The sequence below is a fragment of the Megalobrama amblycephala genome, linkage group LG16 (genome assembly GCF_018812025.1).
Source record: "Megalobrama amblycephala isolate DHTTF-2021 linkage group LG16, ASM1881202v1, whole genome shotgun sequence".
Classification (NCBI taxonomy): domain Eukaryota; kingdom Metazoa; phylum Chordata; class Actinopteri; order Cypriniformes; family Xenocyprididae; genus Megalobrama; species Megalobrama amblycephala.
The window spans coordinates 38,449,876-38,471,623 of record NC_063059.1 but is presented as its reverse complement, the minus strand read 5'-3'; the positions used below and the strand labels follow the sequence as shown (position 1 = coordinate 38,471,623).

At 38.3% G+C, this 21,748-nt stretch overlaps 3 protein-coding genes and 1 long non-coding RNA gene across 11 annotated transcripts in view; 2 read left to right on the top strand and 2 right to left on the bottom strand.

Moving 5' to 3' along the window:
* The window catches only part of slc8a2b (solute carrier family 8 member 2b), a 113,270-nt gene extending 99,710 nt beyond the window's left edge, over positions 1-13,560 (top strand). For 2 of the 3 annotated variants that reach the window (XM_048160537.1, XM_048160538.1), the window contains exons 6-13: positions 612-1,067; positions 2,742-3,118; positions 5,092-5,195; positions 7,598-7,615; positions 8,205-8,329; positions 10,055-10,154; positions 10,542-10,820; positions 11,497-13,560. In XM_048160537.1, coding sequence (XP_048016494.1) covers positions 612-1,067; positions 2,742-3,118; positions 5,092-5,195; positions 7,598-7,615; positions 8,205-8,329; positions 10,055-10,154; positions 10,542-10,820; positions 11,497-11,873 — 1,836 coding nt within the window. In that variant the 3' untranslated portion in view covers positions 11,874-13,560. The remainder of the gene's footprint in view (positions 1-611; positions 1,068-2,741; positions 3,119-5,091; positions 5,196-7,597; positions 7,616-8,204; positions 8,330-10,054; positions 10,155-10,541; positions 10,821-11,496) is intronic. The other variant, XM_048160539.1, reaches the window with a different exon arrangement.
* The window catches only part of LOC125248560 (NACHT, LRR and PYD domains-containing protein 12-like), a 1,264,817-nt gene that overhangs the window by 233,895 nt on the left and 1,009,174 nt on the right, over positions 1-21,748 (bottom strand). The gene's annotated exons all lie outside the window — the stretch shown is intronic.
* Positions 8,178-20,052, bottom strand: LOC125248719. Of its 3 annotated transcripts, XR_007180341.1 has the most exons (4): positions 19,357-20,052; positions 10,300-10,355; positions 10,088-10,203; positions 8,178-8,316 (listed from the first exon to the last, which is right to left on the bottom strand). It is a non-coding gene; the product is annotated as an uncharacterized LOC125248719 (long non-coding RNA). The 3 variants fall into 3 exon arrangements; XR_007180340.1 differs by lacking the exon at positions 10,300-10,355 and having other exon boundaries at positions 19,357-20,033; XR_007180339.1 differs by lacking the exon at positions 19,357-20,052 and having other exon boundaries at positions 10,300-10,601.
* Positions 18,085-21,748, top strand: part of acsl3a (acyl-CoA synthetase long chain family member 3a) — a 38,518-nt gene continuing 34,854 nt past the window's right edge. For 2 of the 4 annotated variants that reach the window (XM_048160575.1, XM_048160578.1), the window contains exon 1: positions 18,085-19,092. The gene's annotated coding sequence lies outside the window, so the exon portion shown is untranslated. Of the gene's footprint in view, positions 19,143-21,748 lie in introns of all 4 variants that reach the window. The other 2 variants (XM_048160576.1, XM_048160577.1) reach the window with 1 other exon arrangement.

The following is a 21,748-nucleotide window of genomic DNA, read 5'->3' as shown; positions in this document are numbered from 1 at the left end:
AGTTTTGTGAGTGAAACCCAAAGCACTGAAATATATTTTTTCCTCCCATCTGGTATTTTTTCCATCACCATGTCCCCTTAAGGGCTCAGTAAAAGGAATAGTTCAACCATAACTTAAAATTCTGTCATTTTTTTTATTTGCACTTATGCAGTTCCACACCCGTATGATCTTCTTTCTTCTGTGAAGCACAAAAGGAAATTATAATCAGAATTTCCAAGTTATTGTTTTCCGAGAGTGACCAGTATCAGTCAAGCTCCAGAAAAGTCCAAAATCACTGTAAAAGAAGTCCACACAGCTAAGGTGCTATATTCCATGTCTTCTGAAGTATTGTGATAGCTTAATGTGAGGAACAGGCTGAAATTTAAGTCGTTTCAGGAAAAGCTATAAGTCTTAAATCTAATTTGCATTTGTGCATGCATCACAATCTGTGAGAACCAATTCTGTTTGGTTGGTGTCACTGATGTCAAAACTGGTAGATTGCATCATATGCAAGTCTTGAGATTTGAAAGCTACAGCATGAGGGAGAATAAATGATTATGGAACTAAAATTGGACTTGCAACAGGCAGCCCATATTTTCCCCTTTCCTTGACCTTTGAATGTTGCTTGGCAGGTGATCCGTATCCTGAAGGACCTGAAGCAGAAATATCCAGATAAGGAGCTGGATCAGCTGGTAGAATTGGCCAACTACTACGCTCTCCTTCATCAGCAGAAAAGTCGCGCCTTTTATCGTGTCCAGGCCACACGTATGATGATCGGGGCCGGTAATGTGCTGAAGAAACATGCTGCTGATCACTCTCGTCGCACTGTTGTGGTGGGCGCCAACGAGGCTTCGGAGGATGATGACCTGGCCGTCTGCAGTCGCATTTCCTTTGAAAGTGCACACAGCCAGTGCATGGAGAACTGCGGCACCGTAATGATACCTGTGGTGTGTCGAGGAGGCCTGGGGGAGAGCACTTTCTACATAGACTACTGTACGGAAGATGGCACAGCCAACGCTGGATCAGATTATAAGTACTGCGAAGGGACACTGGTGTTCAAACCTGGAGAAACCAGGAAAGACATTAAGGTGAGGAGGAGTGAAAAGACAAAAGAAAACATTGCTGGAAAATCCAGCTGAAAACAGTAGATGGTTTTGCAAAGTTTATATCTTGTCCAAACAAATAATTTATGCTCATTACCTGGTCTCACCTTGTCTAAATGTTTAATCATTTGGGATGGTCCCAAGTATCCGTATATTCGGAAGTGTCACCAGTGAGTGATCATGAAAAGTATTTGCATGAACTTTGTAGTACTATACAATTCTTTCTCCATAAGTTTTCTAAAAACATGTCCACAACATAAAGTTTGGTCCAGCAGAAACTGGTAGAAGGTTTTACATGGTTTCTGCCATAAATTGATCATTTATGGTCATTAGCTGGTCCAAGATTGTCTAGATGGTTAATCAGGTGGGATGGTCTCAAGTATCCAAATATTCAGAGGTGGCACCAATGATTGATCATGAAATGTATTTGCATGAACTTTGTGGTACTATATGTTTCTTTCTTTGTAAGTTTTCTAAGAATATGTCCACAACATAAAGTTTGGTCCAGCAAAAACTAGTAGATGGTTTTATATGGTTTCTATCTTGTCCAAACTGATCATTTATGCTCATTATCTGGTCCAAGCTTGTCTAGATGGTCAATCATTTGGGATGGTTTCAAGTATCCGATTATTCGGAAGTGATACCAGTGATTGATCATGAAAAGTATTTGCATGAACTTTGCTCTACTATATGTTTCTTTCTTCATAAGTTTTCTAAGAGCATGTCCACAACATAAAGTTTGATAAAGCAGAAACCGGTAGATGGTTTTACATGGTTTCTACCTTGTCCAAACTGATCATTTATGGTCATTAGCTGGTCCAAGCTGGTGTAGATGGCTACTCAGTTGGGATGGTCTCAATTATCCAAATATTCAAAGGTGTCACCAATGTTTGATCATGAAAAGTATTTGCATGAACTTTGCAGTACTATACTTTCTTTCTTCGTAAGTTTTCTAAGAACATGTCCACAACATAAAGTTTGGTGCAGCAGAAACATGGTTTGTACCTTGTCCAAACTGATCATTTATGCTCATTATCTGGTCCCAACTGGTCTAGATGGTTAATCAGTTGGGATGGTCTCAAGTATCCGAATATTCAGAAGTGATACAAATGATTGATCATGAAAACAGTAATTGCATGAACTTTGCAGTACTGTATGTTACTTTCTTCGTAAGTTTTCTTAGAACGTGTCCACATCATACAGTTTGGTCCAGCCAAGTCCTAGACCAAAAGGTTTAGTCTAGTACTGATTCTTGTTCATCCATTAACAGGAATCCTTCATGAACAGGTGAGTCTCAAGGACAATGCTTTATTCTGTACCTTGATAGCTTCCAAAGAAAAAGCCTCTTCATCTTTCATGTAGTACACTTCCTTTTAGACAAACGTCCACTCTGCTGAGATGGACAGGGCTGTGTATCCATGAAAATAGTACTGTAGTGTCTGTCATTGGTTGAGTGACAATGATTGAAAGTGTCTTTGCCGGAAAGACAGAGAGGATTCAGAATGACAGATGCATCGATCCGAAAAATCAGAGCTCTACAAATCCATGTGTGATGAATGTTAAGTCTCTAATGTACTTGTCCAAGGTGTATGTTCTGAGCTGTACTGAAGTAAAACCACTTCACTGAAAGTTTATAGAAATCTGTATGTCTCTTTCTAGGTGGGCATCATTGACGATGACATCTTTGAGGAAGACGAACATTTCTTTGTGCGTTTACTGAATCTGCGTGTCGGGGATGCAGAAGGTATGTTTGAGAGTGACGACATGGATCAGGCTCCCAAGGCCCGGCTGGTTGAACCGCTGATGTCTACAGTCACCATCCTGGATGATGACCATGCCGGGATCTTCACTTTTACGGACCGCCTGGTGCGAGTGAGCGAGAGCGTGGGTACCATGGAGGTGACGGTGGTCCGGAACTCTGGTGCCCGCGGAACCGTGATCATTCCATACCACACGGAGCCTGGAACGGCCCAAGGAGGAGGGGTCGACTACGAGGACACACACGGAGAGCTGGAATTCGCAAACGATCAGACAACGTGAGTGTGCTTCTGTGTTTGGCTGTGCATAACTCACTTCCACAATGCAAGAGTGTTCTGGGTGGTTGCTAGGGTGATCTTAGTGCTAGGAGAACCTTAGTGGTTACTAGTGAATTGCTAGGCAGTTGCTATGGTGTTGTTAGTGGTTATTAAAGAGTTGGTAGGCAGTTGCTAGGGTGTTCTGAGTGGTTACCAGAGAGTTGCTTAGGGGTTCTGAGTAGGAAGTTTATAAGCAGTTGCTAGGGTTTTTTTGGATGGTTGCTAGGTTGTTCTGATTGCTTACTAAAGAGTTGTTAGGCAGTAGCTAGGGGGTTCTAAGTGGTTACTAAAGAGTTGCTAGGCAGTTGCTAGGGTGTTCTGAGTGGTTACTATAGAGTTGATAGACAGTTGTTAGGGTGTTCTGAGTGGTTACTAGAGAGATGATATACAGTTGCTAGGGTGTTTTGAATTGTTACTAGGAAGGTGATAACAGTTGCTAGGGTGATCTTAGTGGTTACTAGAGAATTGCTAGGCATTTTCCAGGATATTCTGGGTAGTTGCTTACAGTAGTTGTTCTGAGTGGTTACTAGTGTGTTGCTAGGCAGTTGTTATGGTGTTTTTAGTAGTTATTAGAGAGTTGCTGGCAGTTACTAGTGGGTTCTGAGATGTTACTATGAAGTTTATCAGTAGTTGCTAGGGTGTTCTGAGTGGTTACCAGAAAGTTGCTTGGGAGTTTCTAGAGGGTTCTGAGTAGAAAATTTATAAGCAGTTGCTAGAGTGTCCTGGATGGTTGCTAGGTTGTTCTGATTGCTTACTAAAGAGTTGTTAGGCAGTTGTTAGGGTGTTCTGAGTGGTTACTAGAGAGTTGATAAACAGTTGATAGGGTGTTTTGAGTGGTTACTAGGAAGCTGATAAGCAGTTGCTGGGGTGATCTTAGTGGTTACTAGAGAATTCTTGAAAACTCCAGGATATTCTGGGTAGTTGATTACAGTAAGTGTTCTGAATGTGTTGCTAGGCAGTTGCTATGGTATTGTTAGTGGTTATTAGAGAGTTGCTAGGCAGATGCTAGGTTGTTTTGAGTGGTTACCAGAGAGTTGCTAGGCAGTTGCTAGGGTTTGCTGGGTGCTCATGTGAGAAGTGTCTTGCACTCACAAGTCTCTTTGATCTACTGGTCTCTGGATATAGCTCTGGTTCCTCCTCCAATGTGTCTGTGGGATTTTTTCCACCTGTTTTATAGTCCAGCAGATGAAAAATATGCATCTGATGACTAAAATAAGTTAAACAGCACCTCTCCTTAACAAGACACATGATTTGAGGCATTATTCACATTTGGCGGGGCTTGTTCAAATCCCTGGAGAATGAGCTATAGTAAGCTAGCTTAGTATGCGTGAGCCAGTAAGATCAGTTAGCAGATACAGCGCTTCCGTCTGTCTGGAGTCTTTTCTGTCTATCCCGGATGAACGTGACAGTGTCCTACATTATGGATGAGCACTAAACATTACGATTTTCCTGTGTGCATGTCAGTGCTGGAGGTAAATCCAACACCACTCAACAATTTACGTCCTTACAAAGCATTGTGGATTTTTTTTTTTTTTTTTTTTGTGCGCAATGAGGTGTGTGTGTCTGTGAATGTGATTAAATATTGACATGCAGCCTTTTGAAGTGATTTAAATGCTCATAATTCCCATGATTTGTGTGAGCCTGATTTTGTGTGTGTGTGTGTGTGTGTGTGTCGATCGTTCATCAGCTCTTTTAATGTGATTTCATGTCAGGGTGGAGCGCTGCTGTTCATGACCCCAGAGGAATGGCATTAAGTATTTATAAAGCTCTGTGTGTGTGTGCGTGTCATTATGCAGTTCCAGCTTTCTGCCATTTTCCTATTTAGTTGCAATTTTCTGTCACTTGTCGCAGTAATCGATGTAAGACTTCAAAGCCACCACCTGAATGTCTGATTACTTGTGTCTATGTGTGTGTGTGTGTTTGTGTGTCTGCAGTCAGACCTTTCAGGTGAGGATCATTGATGATGAAGAGTACGAGAAACATGAGAATTTCTTCATCGTTCTTGAAGAACCTCGCTGGCTGAAGAGGGGAATCTCAGGTGTGTTTTGCAAAATGAGAACGAGAAATTGATTAATTATTATTATAACGAGCTCTATTATTTTTTAGAGTGGCTTTGGACATTCATTTGACATTCGGGTTCAAGTGATTTCCGATACAGTTGGCTCCGCTCCCAGCCCTAATGAGCTGCCTACCTAGACAGCATATTTAGGCGTCATAGGCGCGCTCCAGACATGAAGGCTTTTCCAAACGGGCTGCAAAATGATTCTGTTTTACAAGATACCTCGTTTTTGACCAAAATGTTAGGCAGAATTGCATATCATTTACAGATAAGACAATCCCAGAATGCTGTTATGAAAAGCTTACTGTACATATAACTTTACTGTATGTATATCATACCTAGCAATCTCATATTTCATGGTGTAATTATTATTAATTATATTTTTAGTTTTATTTTGGGTCTGTACTTCCACGTTTAACCATCCCCAATTATTAGTCAAACTGACCCGCAAACATGAAAATCGTTGGAAATTTTGTACATGCATTCCACAACACCTTAGATTGTCAAAACTTTGCAGGCATGTTCATGAACCTAAATAAGGAATTGTCACCAAAAAAAAAAAAGAAAAAGTCCTAGGTTAACCAGTATTTTTTGACAACAGTTCGTGTTGTGGGTCAAATTGACCCGTGTAATTGAGGCAAGCTAATGCTGTGCATGTAAACCTCACTTCCCTGGCCTCAAGCAGGTCGAATAGGACCGGAGGGGTTACATTTGGTGTCGTGACCCGGATGAGAGTAAAGTTTAGGGGGTGAGTGTAACGGAGGCAAACTAGTAAGAGCTGTGCATGTAAATCTCACTTCCCTGGCCTCAAGCGGTTCGAGAAGGACCAAAAGGGTTACATCTGGTGCCGTGACCCGGATGGGAGTAAAGTTTAGGGGGGTGAGTGTAACGGAGGCAAGCTAGTAAGAGCTGTGTGTGTAAATCTCACTCCCCTGGCCTCAAGCGGTTCGAGAAGGACCAAAAGGGTTACATTTGGTGCCGTGACCCGGATGGGAGTAAAGTTTAGGGGGGTGAGTGTAACGGAGGCAACGCTAGTAAGAGCTGTATGTGTAAATCTCACTCTCCTGGCATCAAGCAGTTCGAGAAGGACCAAAAGGGTTACATTTGGTGCCGTGACCCGGATGAGAGTAAAGTTTAGGGGGTGAGTGTAACGGAGGCAAGCTAGTAAGAGCTGTGTGTGTAAATCTCACTCCCCTGGCCTCAAGCGGTTCGAGTAGGACCAAAAGGGTTACATCTGGTGCCGTGACCCGGATGGGAGTAAAGTTTAGGGGGGTGAGTGTAACGGAGGCAAGCTAGTAAGAGCTGTGTGTGTAAATCTCACTCCCCTGGCCTCAAGCGGTTCGAGAAGGACCAAAAGGGTTACATTTGGTGCCGTGACCCGGATGGGAGTAAAGTTTAGGGGGGTGAGTGTAACGAAGGCAACGCTAGTAAGAGCTGTATGTGTAAATCTCACTCTCCTGGCATCAAGCAGTTCGAGAAGGACCAAAAGGGTTACATTTGGTGCCGTGACCCGGATGAGAGTAAAGTTTAGGGGGATGAGTGTAACGGAGGCAAACTAGTAAGAGCTGTGCATGTAAATCTCACTTCCCTGGCCTCAAGCGGTTCGAGAAGGACCAAAAGGGTTACATCTGGTGCCTGTGACCCGGATGGGAGTAAAGTTTAGGGGGGTGAGTGTAACGGAGGCAAGCTAGTAAGAGCTGTGTGTGTAAATCTCACTCCCCTGGCCTCAAGCGGTTCGAGAAGGACCAAAAGGGTTACATTTGGTGACGTGACCTGGATGAGAGTAAAGTTTAGGGGGGTGAGTGTAACTGAGGCAAGCTATTAAAGCTGTGCACCTAAACCTCACTCACCTGGCCTCAAGCAGTTCGAAAAGGACTGGAGGGGTTACATTTGGTGCCGTGACCTGGATGGGAGTGAGGTTTAAGAGGGTGAGTGTAACAAAGGCAAGGTAGTAAGAGCTGTGCATGCAACTGATGTTAGAGACTGCAGACTTTAGCATCCTTGTTAGCGTGCCCGCCTCCCAAGCCAGAGATGCCAGTTTGAGTCCTGGAGGGGTTACATCCACAACGTAATACAAAGGGACTTTGATCTGTTGCAGTCAACTAGTTAGAAAAGTTTCTTGCGTGCGTTATGTGAGTTGTGCTATTTATCTGAGCATTTCAAATCAATCTCTTATGAGGTGCCATTTTGGTTAGGATGTTGTTTTAGTATTCAGAGAGGCAGCTCACTAGGGTTTGGAACAGAGCCATGGTTGTGAGATGTGTGTAGATGTGTTGTGTTGTGTGTGTGTGTGTGTGTGTGTGTATGTGTGTGTTTATTCATGGAGTAAACTCATCTTCAGCACTAACTCCATCTCTCTTGTCCCTCCTTACACCACGCAGCCCTGCTGCTGAACCAAGGTAAGGTTTCAGATCGACCTCTGATCAACCTCTGACATGTGTCCACACTAACCCTCATGTTATACACGTAGAAGAGAAGAGAACAGAAGAGAAAAGGGGATAAAAGCTTCCCTGAACCCATGAGGGACATGATTATGGTGTGAAAAGAGGGATCAAATGCTGACCGCTGAAAGAGAGGAGTTCAAAACATTAGACAGAAAGTGAAAAAGAATATCTCAATGGTAGTTTTCACAATCCAATCAATCCCAGTTTTTACTCTCTAAATCTTTTTCACTCTAAAACTTGTTTTGTTACAGAAGTAAAATGGGTTGTAAATGGCTTTTAATGTTGACTGAGTTCATAAATCCAACAATCTGGCTCAGAGGAATCACATGCATTCAGAACATCTCTCAAAGCCTAATTTCAAAACGTGTTGTTTCGTTTGTGTGTGTGTTGTGGTGTCGTACGTGGTGTCGTATTGATTGGTTGAGCTGTTATGTTTTTGACTGACAGGGAAGGGGTATGCCCTCCATTTCCTGCCTGTTGTATCTCATCCATTCTTTTCTGTCTTCTGTCTGTTTCTTTTCCTTCTATCATCTGTCTCTTTCAGAGGATCCGGAGGGACAGTTGAGCACGGAGGAGGAGGAGGCCAGGAAGATAGCGGAGATGGGCAAACCTATTCTAGGGGAGCACAGCCGGCTGGAGGTCGTGATCGAGGAGTCCTATGAATTTAAGGTATCACATCTGAAAACACTGGAAATTGTCAGTCCATATTTTAATTTTTTTTATTTTAATTTTTTTTATTTTACTCTATTTTATCAAGGAGTCATATTAATTTACTGTAATGTATCAAAATTTATTATTTTTATTTTATTTTAAAAACATTTTATTTAAAAAAGAAAAAAAGATGGCATCTCCCAACCCTAGTCTTACTCCATCTATTCTTCAGCCTCTGAAAAGTCTTGACATGAGGTCACATGGTGAAATCATGCATGCTGAACTGTTTTTCATTTACAGTGTTCAGTAGAGCTCTATATATAGGTTTTGTGGTATACGACATGAAAAATGCACATCTACCAGTAATACGGGCCCATAGCTTGTAAATCCCAGGAGATTCCCAATGTATTCCTGTAGATGATGGTTCGATTTTTTTTTTTTTTTTTTTTTTTTTTTCATTTTTGCAGTGCATGATTTTAAATTATAACTGTTTATGACTATTTACAAAAATTTCATTTGAAGGCAAAGCTCTCACTTAATGATTACCTGGGGTGAAAAGATGTGTTATGTCTTTCATATCTGTTCACACTTGTTGATGACAGAAAAATTTGATGGGTTGATTAAATTCTCATCTGAATATTACACTCATATATTTTTTTCAGTGTTATTTATCAGATCAGTGGTGCTAAACGAACAGCTGTCAGGTTCATTAGGTTTATCATGATAGTAATATCAAGAGATTCATTGCCAGCACTTCAGTGGTCCAGATCTGTTTTCTTTCTTTCTTTCTTTTTTTTTGTGAACAGAAAAAATCACGTTGAATGGATATTTTCAAAACAACATACTAAAAACAACATATTTTTTGACAATATTCTATTACTACTACTAATATTCTAATAAAAATAATTTTCATTATTATAAATAATATGTATGTAGTTATCATATATACATATATTTATTATCTGAAAAAAATATATTAATAATATTTAATAATAATATATGTATTTATTGTTATTACCATTGTTATTGTAAATATTATTTATTCAGATATGTATATTGTATTATATACATATATTTAGTTTTTATTGTTTTTGTTAACAAGAAAATTACACTGAATCTGATATTTTAAATTCTATATATTGCCATTATTAATATATATATATATATATATATATATATATATATATATATATATAATTTGTATATACATATATTTATTTGTTATCTGAAAATATATATATTACATAATATTAAAATACATAAAATATATAATATTCTGACAATAATTAATAATATTATTAATAGTAATGTATGTATTTATTGGCATTATTAATACAAAATAATAATAATATTTGTGCATATGTTTATGTGTGTGTGTGTGTGTGTGTGTATTTATTGGCATTTATTATATATTTGTTTAATATCAGAATTAATTATGTCAATCTAACTTGATGTCATATATCATAATTGTGCATTATATTAAATGATATTAGGAAATTTGTTAATAATATTGTCAGGATACGGTGACACCAATTATAATGATAGTCCCAAGATCAAGCACAGTCTGGGCTAAAAGGGTCATGCTCACCTCAACTTTTCTGACCTAATTTCAAACACAGGTTCATTGTCTGTTATGGGCAATAATGATTAATGATGTCATGTGAACAACCTCACAAAAATAATCAGAATTAAGTACTTTGTTTTATGGTCTAAATGTTGCGAGTGATCTGTGCTGTGTTTCAGAGTACCGTTGATAAACTGATCAAGAAGACTAACCTGGCGCTGGTCATCGGCACTCATTCTTGGCGAGAGCAGTTTGTGGACGCAGTGACCGTCAGTGCAGGTCTGACCATCTCACACACCTTTGTGTTCTTCATCAGTGTGTTGGATGTCTATTTTGAAATAGGAGTACATTGTATGAGTCACAGTATAAATGTCATTCCCTCAGCGATTCTCAGACTTAATAAAACACATAATGAGGCTCTTACATTCTCAAGCTGCTCCTCTTAAAAGCTCAGTCTCAGAAGCTTCAGCAATACACAATCTGAAAGGAATAGCTCAGCTAAAAATGGTTTGGAATGACATGAGGATAAATCTAGGAAGGTTTGTTTCTGGAGACTCATGTAAGTGATCTGATACTGCCATCTGGTGGTTTGTTGTGGTAACGACTGCATGTAAAATTGGCCAGAATGTGGTTGTTTAATTTGTTGATTATGTGTGGCATCCTCAGGTGATGGAGACGATGATGAAGATGAGGGTAGAGAGGAGCATCTCCCGTCCTGCTGTGATTATGTCATGCACTTCCTGACAGTGTTCTGGAAGGTTCTGTTTGCTTTTGTTCCACCCACGGAGTACTGGAATGGCTGGGCTTGCTTTTTGGTATCCATCACTGTAATTGGCCTCCTCACTGCAGTCATTGGAGACCTGGCTTCGCACTTCGGCTGCACTGTAGGCCTCCGTGACACTGTCACTGCTGTGGTGTTTGTGGCTCTGGGCACTTCTATTCCAGGTGTGCTTCAGGACATAATTATAATCAAGTATTTGGACACTTCAGCCACACACACAACACAACATAAATGCAACTGGCATTTATTGTGAAGGAAAATGTGCAAACATACTTTTTTCTTACTCTTGGCTTACATTTTTTTTTTTTTTTTTTTTTTTTTTTTACCAGAAACTTATTGAAGATTGGGGTTGGTGAGGTGTTTTTTTTTTTTTTTTTTTTTAAAAATCTTTTTAGAGCCTCTTCTGCTCACCAAGGCTACATTTATTTGAACAAAAATACAGTTAAAAAAAAAAAAAAAAAAAAAAAAACGAAATATTTTTACAATTTAAAATAACTGTTTTCTATTTGAATAAATTCCAAAATGTAATTTATTCTATGTAGGGTTTCTTTACAAAGTGACATCGCCACCTACTGGCCTGGCATAAATAATACAGCATTTTTTAGTCATGTGAACGGGGATCGTTTTGACAATGTTGTACGCGAAAGACAGAAGGGAAAAACTTTTCCATTTTTAGTACATCGTTGTTGTGTAAACACACCCTTATACTTAGAAATTATTGGAAATGTTATTTGCTGATTCTGATTATTTTCAATTATGAAATATTGGCCAGTTTCTCAGTTTTGTCGATGTATAAGTCATCCACTAATGCCTATATTGGTCTTTATCTCCCATTTTCAGACACATTCGCCAGTAAAGTCGCAGCTACTCAAGATCAGTACGCAGACGCCTCCATCGGAAATGTCACCGGCAGCAACGCCGTCAACGTGTTTCTGGGTATCGGCGTGGCCTGGTCCGTAGCGGCCGTATACTGGGCGATCAAAGGCAAGCGGTTTGACGTGGACCCTGGCTCACTGGCCTTCTCCGTCACCCTCTTCACTATCTTTGCCTTCATCTGCATGGGGGTACTACTGTTCCGGCGCCGGCCGTCTATTGGGGGAGAGCTGGGCGGCCCTCGTGTTGCTCGTATACTCACTACGCTCCTCTTTCTGGGTCTGTGGTTCCTCTATATCCTCTTCTCCAGCCTCGAGGCCTACTGCCACATCCAGGGCTTCTAAACGGCCCCGCAGAGAGAGGGCGCTTTTGAGGCTCAGAGCCAATAAGCTACATACATCAACACACAAATTTGCACACACACACACACTTACAAAACACGTATTTGGTGAATCGTTGAATGCATTAATACAAGGACCATTCAGCTTAGATGCATCCCTGGTAGAGAATTTGAGGTGGAAAAAGTTCAGAGAAAAAGGATGGTGTTTGAGATTGAGAGGGTTGAAAGAAGAGGAGTATATGAAAAAGAATGCAAAGCATGTAGCAAAAGAGGGGGGAAAAGAGTGTAAAGTACTAAAACAAAAGAGGGAGCGATGATGTAAAATAGTCACATTTATATCTTTTCATCTCTCGAGCTCATGGGCAGAACTGACGACTTTTGTTTAGCACTGCAGACATTGTCACATAACAGGTCTTTTTATGGTTCAAGGGCACAATACATCAGAGTAAAGAGTAAGAGGTGTCTTCAGAACTGAGAGGCAAACTATAGTGATGGCTTTTTAGATGCTAATGAAAATGCAGCAGCAATAGAGCTGCTTAAAAGATCAGCAGTTTTGCTTGGGCTGTGTGCATCGTTCTGCACTAAAGCAGTCCTTTACGATCGTGGCTTGACAGGTCGTACAATATGACGCCAGAGGTCTTGAGTAAAAGCCAAGACGGTCTGAAAATGCGTGTCACACTAGACTTCAAGCATGCAAAATTACTTTAGACCCTGCCTGCAATGAATATGCGCAGCAGGATATGATGTCATGCTCTAGGGCTTCTTGTTTTAATAAATAATAAAATATAAATAACTAATAATAATGCAGTCTAGTGTGAGCGCACCTACCTTCAGTCACGATTGAAATGGTACTATAAAACTAATGTTGCCAGTGTTTGATGTCAGACTATCAGAGCGAACACAAAGCAAATTTGATGGTAATGCGATGGGAATGCTAAATAATGAAATATTTGTTTTGCATAAAGTATTGTGAAATAGTGATCATGACACACTAAGCGATCAAAGACTTTCATTTGTGCCCTGTAATGACAAAAAATGTTTAACGAAATTTGTAGAAAAATAGAGTCAAGAATAGTCTAGAATAGGACAGAAGAATGAAAGAAGATGGAAGTTATTCATCAAACATTAGACTCAATATTCTGCTAGTTTAAAGACATTGGATCCAGATATTTTCATGTGGTTTTACATGAATGCTCTACACTTCAACAATCCCTGTAATTCAACAAACAAAACGTCTCACACAGTATTATGACTGGGATCTGCTGAAATGGAACACTGCTCTCGATGACATCATAATGATTTGAATCTTCAATTGTTACATTCATTCTGTGCTTTCTGCTGCCTAGAGACAATGGAACTCTCTCTGTGTCCACGTTTGAAAGCATCAATGTAAAAATTCCCACTGGAAAACACCCGCCGTCATCTCCATATCTCCAAGCCTACTGGGATGTGTGCGAAACTGTTCTCCTCTCTTTAGTATGAGACCACAGCAGTGTTCAGAGTATGCTTGCAGTGGCTGAATGGGGTTCGGTCCGGTCAAAGTAACTAAGAGTTTATCTTCTTTACACAGGTTTATTAGGAGGACAAATTATTTGGATGTCAGCTTTATTAGGGTGCAAAAACTGAAGTGTGATCATGTTCATTTTGATGCATCCAAGTTCTCATAACAAAACACTAAAGTTAAAGCGTCATTGTACAGTTTCTTTCTGCATTGTTTAAACCTGTTTGGGGCTCTAGAACAATTAATGATTTAAAGAGCTGCGCATTGATTGGTTCTTTATAAACTCGTTAGCTGATTAGGCGTGGGGCTGAAAGCTGATTAGTCCTTGAATCGTCTGGTCCCTGACAGATTCACAATAAAATGTTGTTTACTTGTAGAGCACTCAGGATTGTGTGTATATGTACGTTAAAGGGATTCTAAGCGTTTTTATGTCGTCAGCTCATTTGTCCGGTTTGTAGATGTTTGTGGTGTGTGTATTTGTGCTATACTTCAGGGCTGTACTTTTGTCTGTGGTCTAGTCAATCGAAATGCATGATGGAGTACATATTGGCAGATCTATAATGGCATGCTTTGACTCTGAAGACATGCATGAATTTGAAGTTTACAATGTCTGTTACTAAAAGGGACGACAGATTCTGTCGACTACAACGATGGCTGCCAGATCTCTTTTATGATATTTTGGTGTGAGATCAGTACTCAATTAACTACATTTAATTTATTTGAAGAGATTGTTCACCCAAAAATAAAAATTTTCCCATGATTTACTTGCCCTCAAGCCATCCTAGATGTATATGACTATCCTCTTTCAGACTAACACAATCAGAGATATATTTAAAATATCCTGGCTCTACCAAGCTTTATAATGGTAGTGAACAGGGGGCCTGTTTATGATGCATCCATCCATCATAAATATAATCCATACAACTCCAAGGGGTTAATAAAGGCCTTCTAAAGCGAAGTGATGGGTTTTTAAATATCCATATTTAAAACTTTATTAACTATAATAACTAGCTTTTGGCAGACAGCCATACGCCTCGATTTGCGTCGGAGGAGTAACCTCTGACCCGACACATGATGTAATGATGAACGCGGAAGAGGATAGAGTAAAACAAAACACCAGTGACAAATTAGAAGTCTAAAATGAGATATTTTAAAGAGAAATGTCAGAGGATTTCAATAGAAGAGGAGCTTCAGTTTGTTGCTCTGCCCTATTTGTTAACGCAGTATGCGTATGGTCGTCTGGCGGAAGCTAGTTATTTTAGTTAATAAAGTTTTAAATATGGACATTTTTCATTACCATTATAAAGCTTGGTAGAGCCTTGATATTTTTAAATATATCTCTGATTGTGTTTGTCTGAATGAAGATAGTCATATACACCTAGGATGGGTGAGTAAATCATTGGGTAATTTTCATTTTTGGGTGAACTATCCCTTTAAGAGCAGATCAGGATTTCTTATTTTCAAGAATGAAAAAAAAAAAAAAAAAAAAAAAAAAACCGGTTCCATTGATCTGTATTTTCACAGGACAAGCTTTGCTTTATCTCACATTTTCGTATTTCTCAAGTTGAACAACGTTCATGCCTTTGTTTACAGTTCAGCAGAGAGAAATAGGTTCTCTGACTTAGATGTTGTGTGAATAATAAAGCATGAAATCTTGTTTTATACTTGCTCAACATCAGCATCAACTTAAACTGGCTTAAACGGACTGTTAAAACACATCAGTAGAAAATTGTTCAGTGGGGGGTTCGATTTAGAAAATGTAAGAAAATGTTTCTTTTCTTTAACAGAGATTTTCATATTTGAAACCCTGAAGGACGGGGTGAATCCTAGATTAGCAGAATCCTGAATCTGTTTTTGTTCCCAATTATTGCCTTAAGAAACGTATTGATTATTTAATGTTTAACTGAAAACATTTCATAATTATATCTGTTTTGTGTTACATGTTAATGTGTTCATGTTTTCTCTGAGTACAACAGAAACCAAATTGATTGAGACAAAGTGTGCAATACGTCCTGCACTGGCGTTGCAGTAAACCCTTCATTAATACTTGGTGCCTATCCTGACCCTTTTGCTTGCTTCCAGGTTTTCTTTAGTGCATGTAGGCTTTTTCTTCTTATAACACTACAAAAAGAAAGTGCAATAAATCCGACAAATGACAAGGAGAGAAATAGATAGAGAAAGTTAATGTTTTTTCTAATATTATTTGATCTTATCTTTTTTTGTGGAATCAAGCTGGAGTTTATCTGTAGAAATCACCCATTGCCCTGAATGTCAGATGTTTACTCTTTTTACAACTCTGTTGAAGTCGAAAGCTTTGTAAAACTTTTTGGAATACAACATTTTCAGTAGGTGATTTTTCTATTTCCAAGTGTACTCAAATTGATAGGAACCTCATAGTTATTAATGTAGTGGTTTTGATAACTATTTCCAAGATGTTTAGATATTCTCAGTAGGTTTACTTGGGTTCCAAGAAATCACCGTATGTTGTATGATAATCCAGACTCCATTTGCAGTGTTTATTATCTATCTTTCTATCTTTCTATCTATCTATTGTTCCATATAGTGTTCCATCTAGCACTCCACCGAACGTTCCATCCAACGTTCCATTTAATGTTCTACTGATCTATCGTTCCATCCATCTAACATTCTATCTATCTATCTATCTATTGTTACATAGATCTGTCTACCATTCTGTCTATCATTCCATCTATCGTTCTATCTATCTATCTATCTATCTATCTATCTATCTATCTATCTATCTATCTATCTATCTATCTATCTATCTATCTATCTATCATTTGGTTTTGAATTACAAGTAATAAGTCTATGTAAAACAGTTTCTTGTGCACTGGGCCAAAGGCTATTTTTATTTATTAATTAATTTACAAGGAATTTAACTCATGATAAGAGTAAAATACACTGTAGCTGTGACCGTCTTGTCTGTTAACTGTGTTTTAAAGGCATGTTCTTTGAGAAAATGTCATCTTGGCTTTTTCCAACACATGTCTGGTGATGATGTTGCATTTCTGAGCGGTTGGACTGTTCATTACTGTAAATGTGAAGCTGTACATGTGCCTCTAATGTGCAAAAATGCATGAAGTACCTGTTTGTACGCATGAGCTGTTATTAGTGTCAAAGTTTACATTTACTGTATCATCCCGTCGTTTGTTTCTTATTTTGCTTTTGTGTTTTTTTGTTGTTGTTTTTTAACTTGCAGGTATTTTTTACCCTATTCACACAATATTCTATTAATAATCTTCCTTGTTTTAGAATAGAATTGGAAGTGAGGAAGATATTGACAAACAGTTTGTTACACTCAATTTCCTTTCTGCCTAGAGAAATGTGAAAAAATAGTTAATACTTTTCATGTTATGAATCTGTCTTGTTCTCAGAGTTTTATGTTGTCTGTCAACCTGTGTTCCCTGCCTTGTTTTTGTGCACTTCTATCTGTGATCATTCTCTTTTTGCCTGTTAAATTACTTTAACATTGACTGACAATGTCAGAAATGAAAAAAAATTATGTGATATTAATATATATATCAAATACTGTAATAATTCACTAGAAAGTAATATTTAAGGTTTTTATGTTTGTATGTTTTTTGTTGTTTTCGTTCATTTTTTATGTAAGTAGCAGAAAAAGTCAAAAGACGAAACTAAAGGCGGAGAACTTTTGTTTTGAAGAACATGGCATGATGTGTACTGTGTCAAAAGAAGAAAAAATAATGATGTAGCTGTTAGAGCTCAAGCAGACCTTATTGAATATAGTTTATTTATTTTAAACATGTACTGTCCTTGAGTGGTTTGTAATAACATCTATATATAATGCATCAAAAATTCAAAGTGGCTCTTCATGTGTAAAGGCCTGTTACTGTTAACTTGTACCAATCATGCAAACAGAACATGAAAAATGTACAGATCAGATAATTCACTCATCTTTCAAATAAATTCAGCAGTTGTTATCTCATCTAGTAATCACAAAAAAGTCAAGTTCAGAGTGCTGTCTTGGTGATATAGGTCAGTTTTGATTAGCAACGTATCATTATGTTTAAAGGGTTAGTTCACCCAAAAATGAAAATTCTGTCATTTATTACTCACCCTCATGCCGTTCCACACCTTCGTTAATCTTCGGAACACAAATTAAGATATTTTAGTTGAAATCCAATGGCTCCGTGAGGCCTCCATAGGGAGCAATGACATTTCCTCTCTCAAGATCCATAAACGTACTAAAAACATATTTAAATCAGTTCATGTGAGTACAGTGGTTCAATATTAATATTATAAAGTGACAAGAATATTTTTGGTGCGCCAAAAAAAACAAGATAACGACTTATATAGTGATGGCCAATTTCAAATCAGCGTGTTGAATCAGCTGTTCAGAGCGCCAAAGTCACGTGATTTCAGCAGTTTGGCTGTTTGACAAGCGATCCGAATCATGATTCGACACGAAAGATTCATAACGCTCTGAAGCTTCCTGAAGCAGTGCTTTGAAATCGGCCATCACTAAATAAGTCATTATTTTGTTTTTTCGGCGCACCAAAAATATTCTCTTCGCTTTATTATATTGATATTGAACCACTATACACACATGAACTGATTTAAATATGTTTTTAGTACCTTTATGGATCTTGAGAGAGGAGATGTCATTGCTCCCTAAGCAGGCCTCACGGAGCCATCAGATTTCAACTAAAATCTTAATTTGTGTTCCAAAGATTAACGAAGGTCTTACGGGTGTGGAACGGCATGAGGGTAAGTAATAAATGACAGAATTTTCATTTTTGGGTGAACTAACCCTTTAAGACTCGACAATTTGCCATTCCAGTAAGCTTTCCTTATTCATCAATAACATAAAAATAAAGAAACATTCTGACTTTTCATCAAAACTATTCTAGGATAAGTGTTCATTTCAGAAATGGCACCTAGGATTGTAAAATGTATACTTCTGGTATTATTTCTTGCTTAGGGCATCTTAAATGTCCTCCTCAGCTAATATATGACTGTATGTTTTTACTTAAACTATTTTCATGTTTCAAATTCACTATTCTTTAAGAAAAAAAATGAAAATGTTACTGTAACTACACAACACTTGCTTTGTACTGCATTTACAAACCCTATTTTAAAGACTGTAGCTTCAAAAAGTAAAAAAGAAAAGATGTGTGTGAGTTTTTGGTTGTATGTTTGTAATTGAATTTCATCTGGACCCTATCTAAGACCCTATCTTTGTCCCTAAACTGTCACCTTGTTCATAAATTAAGAGGTAGGATTAAACATGAACATGTTTTGTTATTTCAGATCTACTGAATCCACTAAAATCATTTAGTAACATTGAGGGAATTTTTGGCTACTAGAACACTTTAATAAGGCAGAACAGTCACTAAAAATGTTACAGCTGAATAAATAAAAAATATATAGTTATATGCAAGTAAAAAGTTTCGGCAATGCCTAGAGTAAGCTTAGGTCGCGCGCTCGAGTGAAGGACTGAAAACCCCACTATATGTATGGCGTCACAAACTTGCACATGGAGCACCACGACAAACCGAGTGACCCCGAGCCACGGGTGCCGTGACATCACGCATCGGACCCCGGCACGCGCCACCGCGGAAAGTCCAATCACAGCTCGCGCTCCACACACCCATGAGCGCGTGCTACAAACCGCTGCCTCGGCTTCCATACGGCGCGCGCCGCTGCTCAGTGTTTATGGTATTCAGTCAGCGTGATTTCACAGGTGAGCTGCGTGTAAAAAGTTAAATTGTCTGTCTCCGGAAACGAATTAAGGTCAGTGTGCGATTTATTCGATGACTTTAAACGGGGTCGATGTTTAAATGAATTTCTGTCAGTATTTTGTGTGGCGCGCGAGCATTCTAGCACTATTTAAAGTCTTTAAAAACGTTTAAAATACGTCCAAAGACGTTTAAAACGACCACCGACATGTTTTGGTGATTAATATTTGATATGTAAACCTGTAATAAAGTGATAAACGGTTACTTACGGGTTGTTGATACAGGCTACCGTCCGTTACTGATCCTAACTGAAATCGCTTGATCGGCGAGCTGTTGCTATGGTTACTTCTCAAGTGACGGCGTTCACGAGCGTCTATTTATTTAACGTAAACTAACTTTTGCAGTTGCTGAAATGTTTGAAAAGGCTGTTGACATGTATATGAAAAAAAACAATCAGCATTTTAATTTCTAAGTGTTTTTAAAAGTTTAAACAAATTAAAGGGTCATGTGCTTGAAGAGAGGATATCTTTAAGAGACTTTAAAGGTTGTTTACCTCTCATTCCTTAGCGACAGAGTGAATCTGGGATAAAATTATGAATCAAATTATGATTAGGAATGGCACACAGAGACGCTTTTGTGTCTTGTTGAGTGGGAGAGGTCATGAGATTGAGCTGTGGCAGGTATTTAGTGTCTGTAAACACCAAGCATTTTAAACTTGTGTCATTATTGTGCCTTTGCGTTAATAAGCATATTCAGTTTCATAAGCTTTACTGCTTTCCTAACGGTTGAGCTTGTATGTTTTAATTTCCAGTGTTTGAATTGATTAAATGGTGCTTGATCCAATTCTCTCATTCTCTCTCATGTCCTTCCAGCCTACGCAGATGGTTTGCTGACACATAAACACAAGCTCTAACGTTTCAATGAATGAACTGTTGCTATAACAACCATGTCAGTCAGTTCTCCATCACTCAAGTTATGATTGTGTTTTATGTAGAGATGCACCGATAAATTTCTCAGCAGAAACCGATAGCTGATTATTCAGAATAATATCTAGCGATAGTTTGATTTTCAAAAGGACACACAAAAAAAGTCTCCCAAATAATGCAGCAAACTATAAAGGGAACCCTCTCATTTGGTACAATACAATAATATTAGAGGTTAAAATTAACAGCAGAGTTCAAACTATTATATTCGACTGCTATTTATTTTCAGATGTAATAATTACACTCAAATAAAAACTGAAATGTTTATATGCAACTCAGTTGCACACAAGGTAGTTTTCATAAGCACTTGTCTTCATGGCAAATTTATTCATACATATATATTAACAGTACATAAGCTCCTCTCTAGTGTTTTTATAGCTAACTAACAAACTATGAACATTGGATAACTTTCCTAATGCCACGTACTTGGGTAAAGTTGGTTTTATATTCGCACATTCGGACTTCTGATAAATTCAGACTTTCCAATAAATGTGCAATAAATTAATGTTTGCGAATTTTAAGCAGCGACATGATATTGACAACCAACGACTGTCAACTTACAACATTTTTCACAGTCGATCAAAATAGGCAAGTATTGTTTTAATGGCATATTTACTTGTGAATGTCCACTGAATGTCCAATGTAGTGTGATTAACAAGGCTATTAAATACGGATGTCAGAATGTGCGAATATAAAACCAACTTTACCCAAGTATGCCACGTTAAGGGACATTGTTCACTAGGGCTGCACGATTTATTGCAATTAATTCGCACGCGATTTGGCAAAGGCTGCGATTATTTTATGTGTAGCTTGTCAGAGCTGTACGGCGCTGTGATCAGTAGTAAATGCTTCTCCATCTGAAAGCCAGAGGGCACTCTTGCGCAGAAACTCCAAATAAACACACGACTGCCTTACTCTGTGTAAGAAGCCACATAATCTCACAGAAAGATGCTAAACTGTCATTATGAAGTGAGTTTGGAATAAAAACATGTTATTAAATGTTGTCTTTTGTTGGACACGATGTTAGTAAATGCTTCTCATGTCTGGAAAGATGTTTGACGCGTGTTGCTTTTTAATAACTCGCAGTGCTTTCAGATGGATTAGCATTTGGAGCCATATTTCATTAACAAGCTGTGCATAAAAAAATAATCGCACTAAGAATCGCGTTTAAGCGCGATTTCAAATTTTATTTTTCATATTCGTGCGATAAATCTTGCAGCCCTTTTGTTCACAAGGCTGGTCGAAACACTTATTGAACAATTACATGAGACATGATTCATTTTGGTAAGTTGTACTGTATTTTGTATGTTGTATAAGAAGTAACAAAGCTGTTTATTGTATATGGGAGACTTGCTATAAATAATGTTTGGTGTAAGGAAAAAACGTGTTCCTGGCAACCCTGGTTTAAACTATTGGTGATTTATTGGGTCAAATAGAGCCTGCTTTAATGCTGCTTTTTTTAACTATTAATGTGTTATTGTCGCATTAACTTAAGCCTTAAAGGGATAGTTCACCCAAAAATGAAAATTTGATGTTTATCTGCTTACCCCCAGCGCATCCAAGATGTAGGTGACTTTGTTTCTTCAGTAGAACACAATTGATGATTTTTAACGGCAAACGCTGCCGTCTGTCAGTGGTATAATGCAAGTCAGCGGGAACTTGGACTATAAGAGTAAAT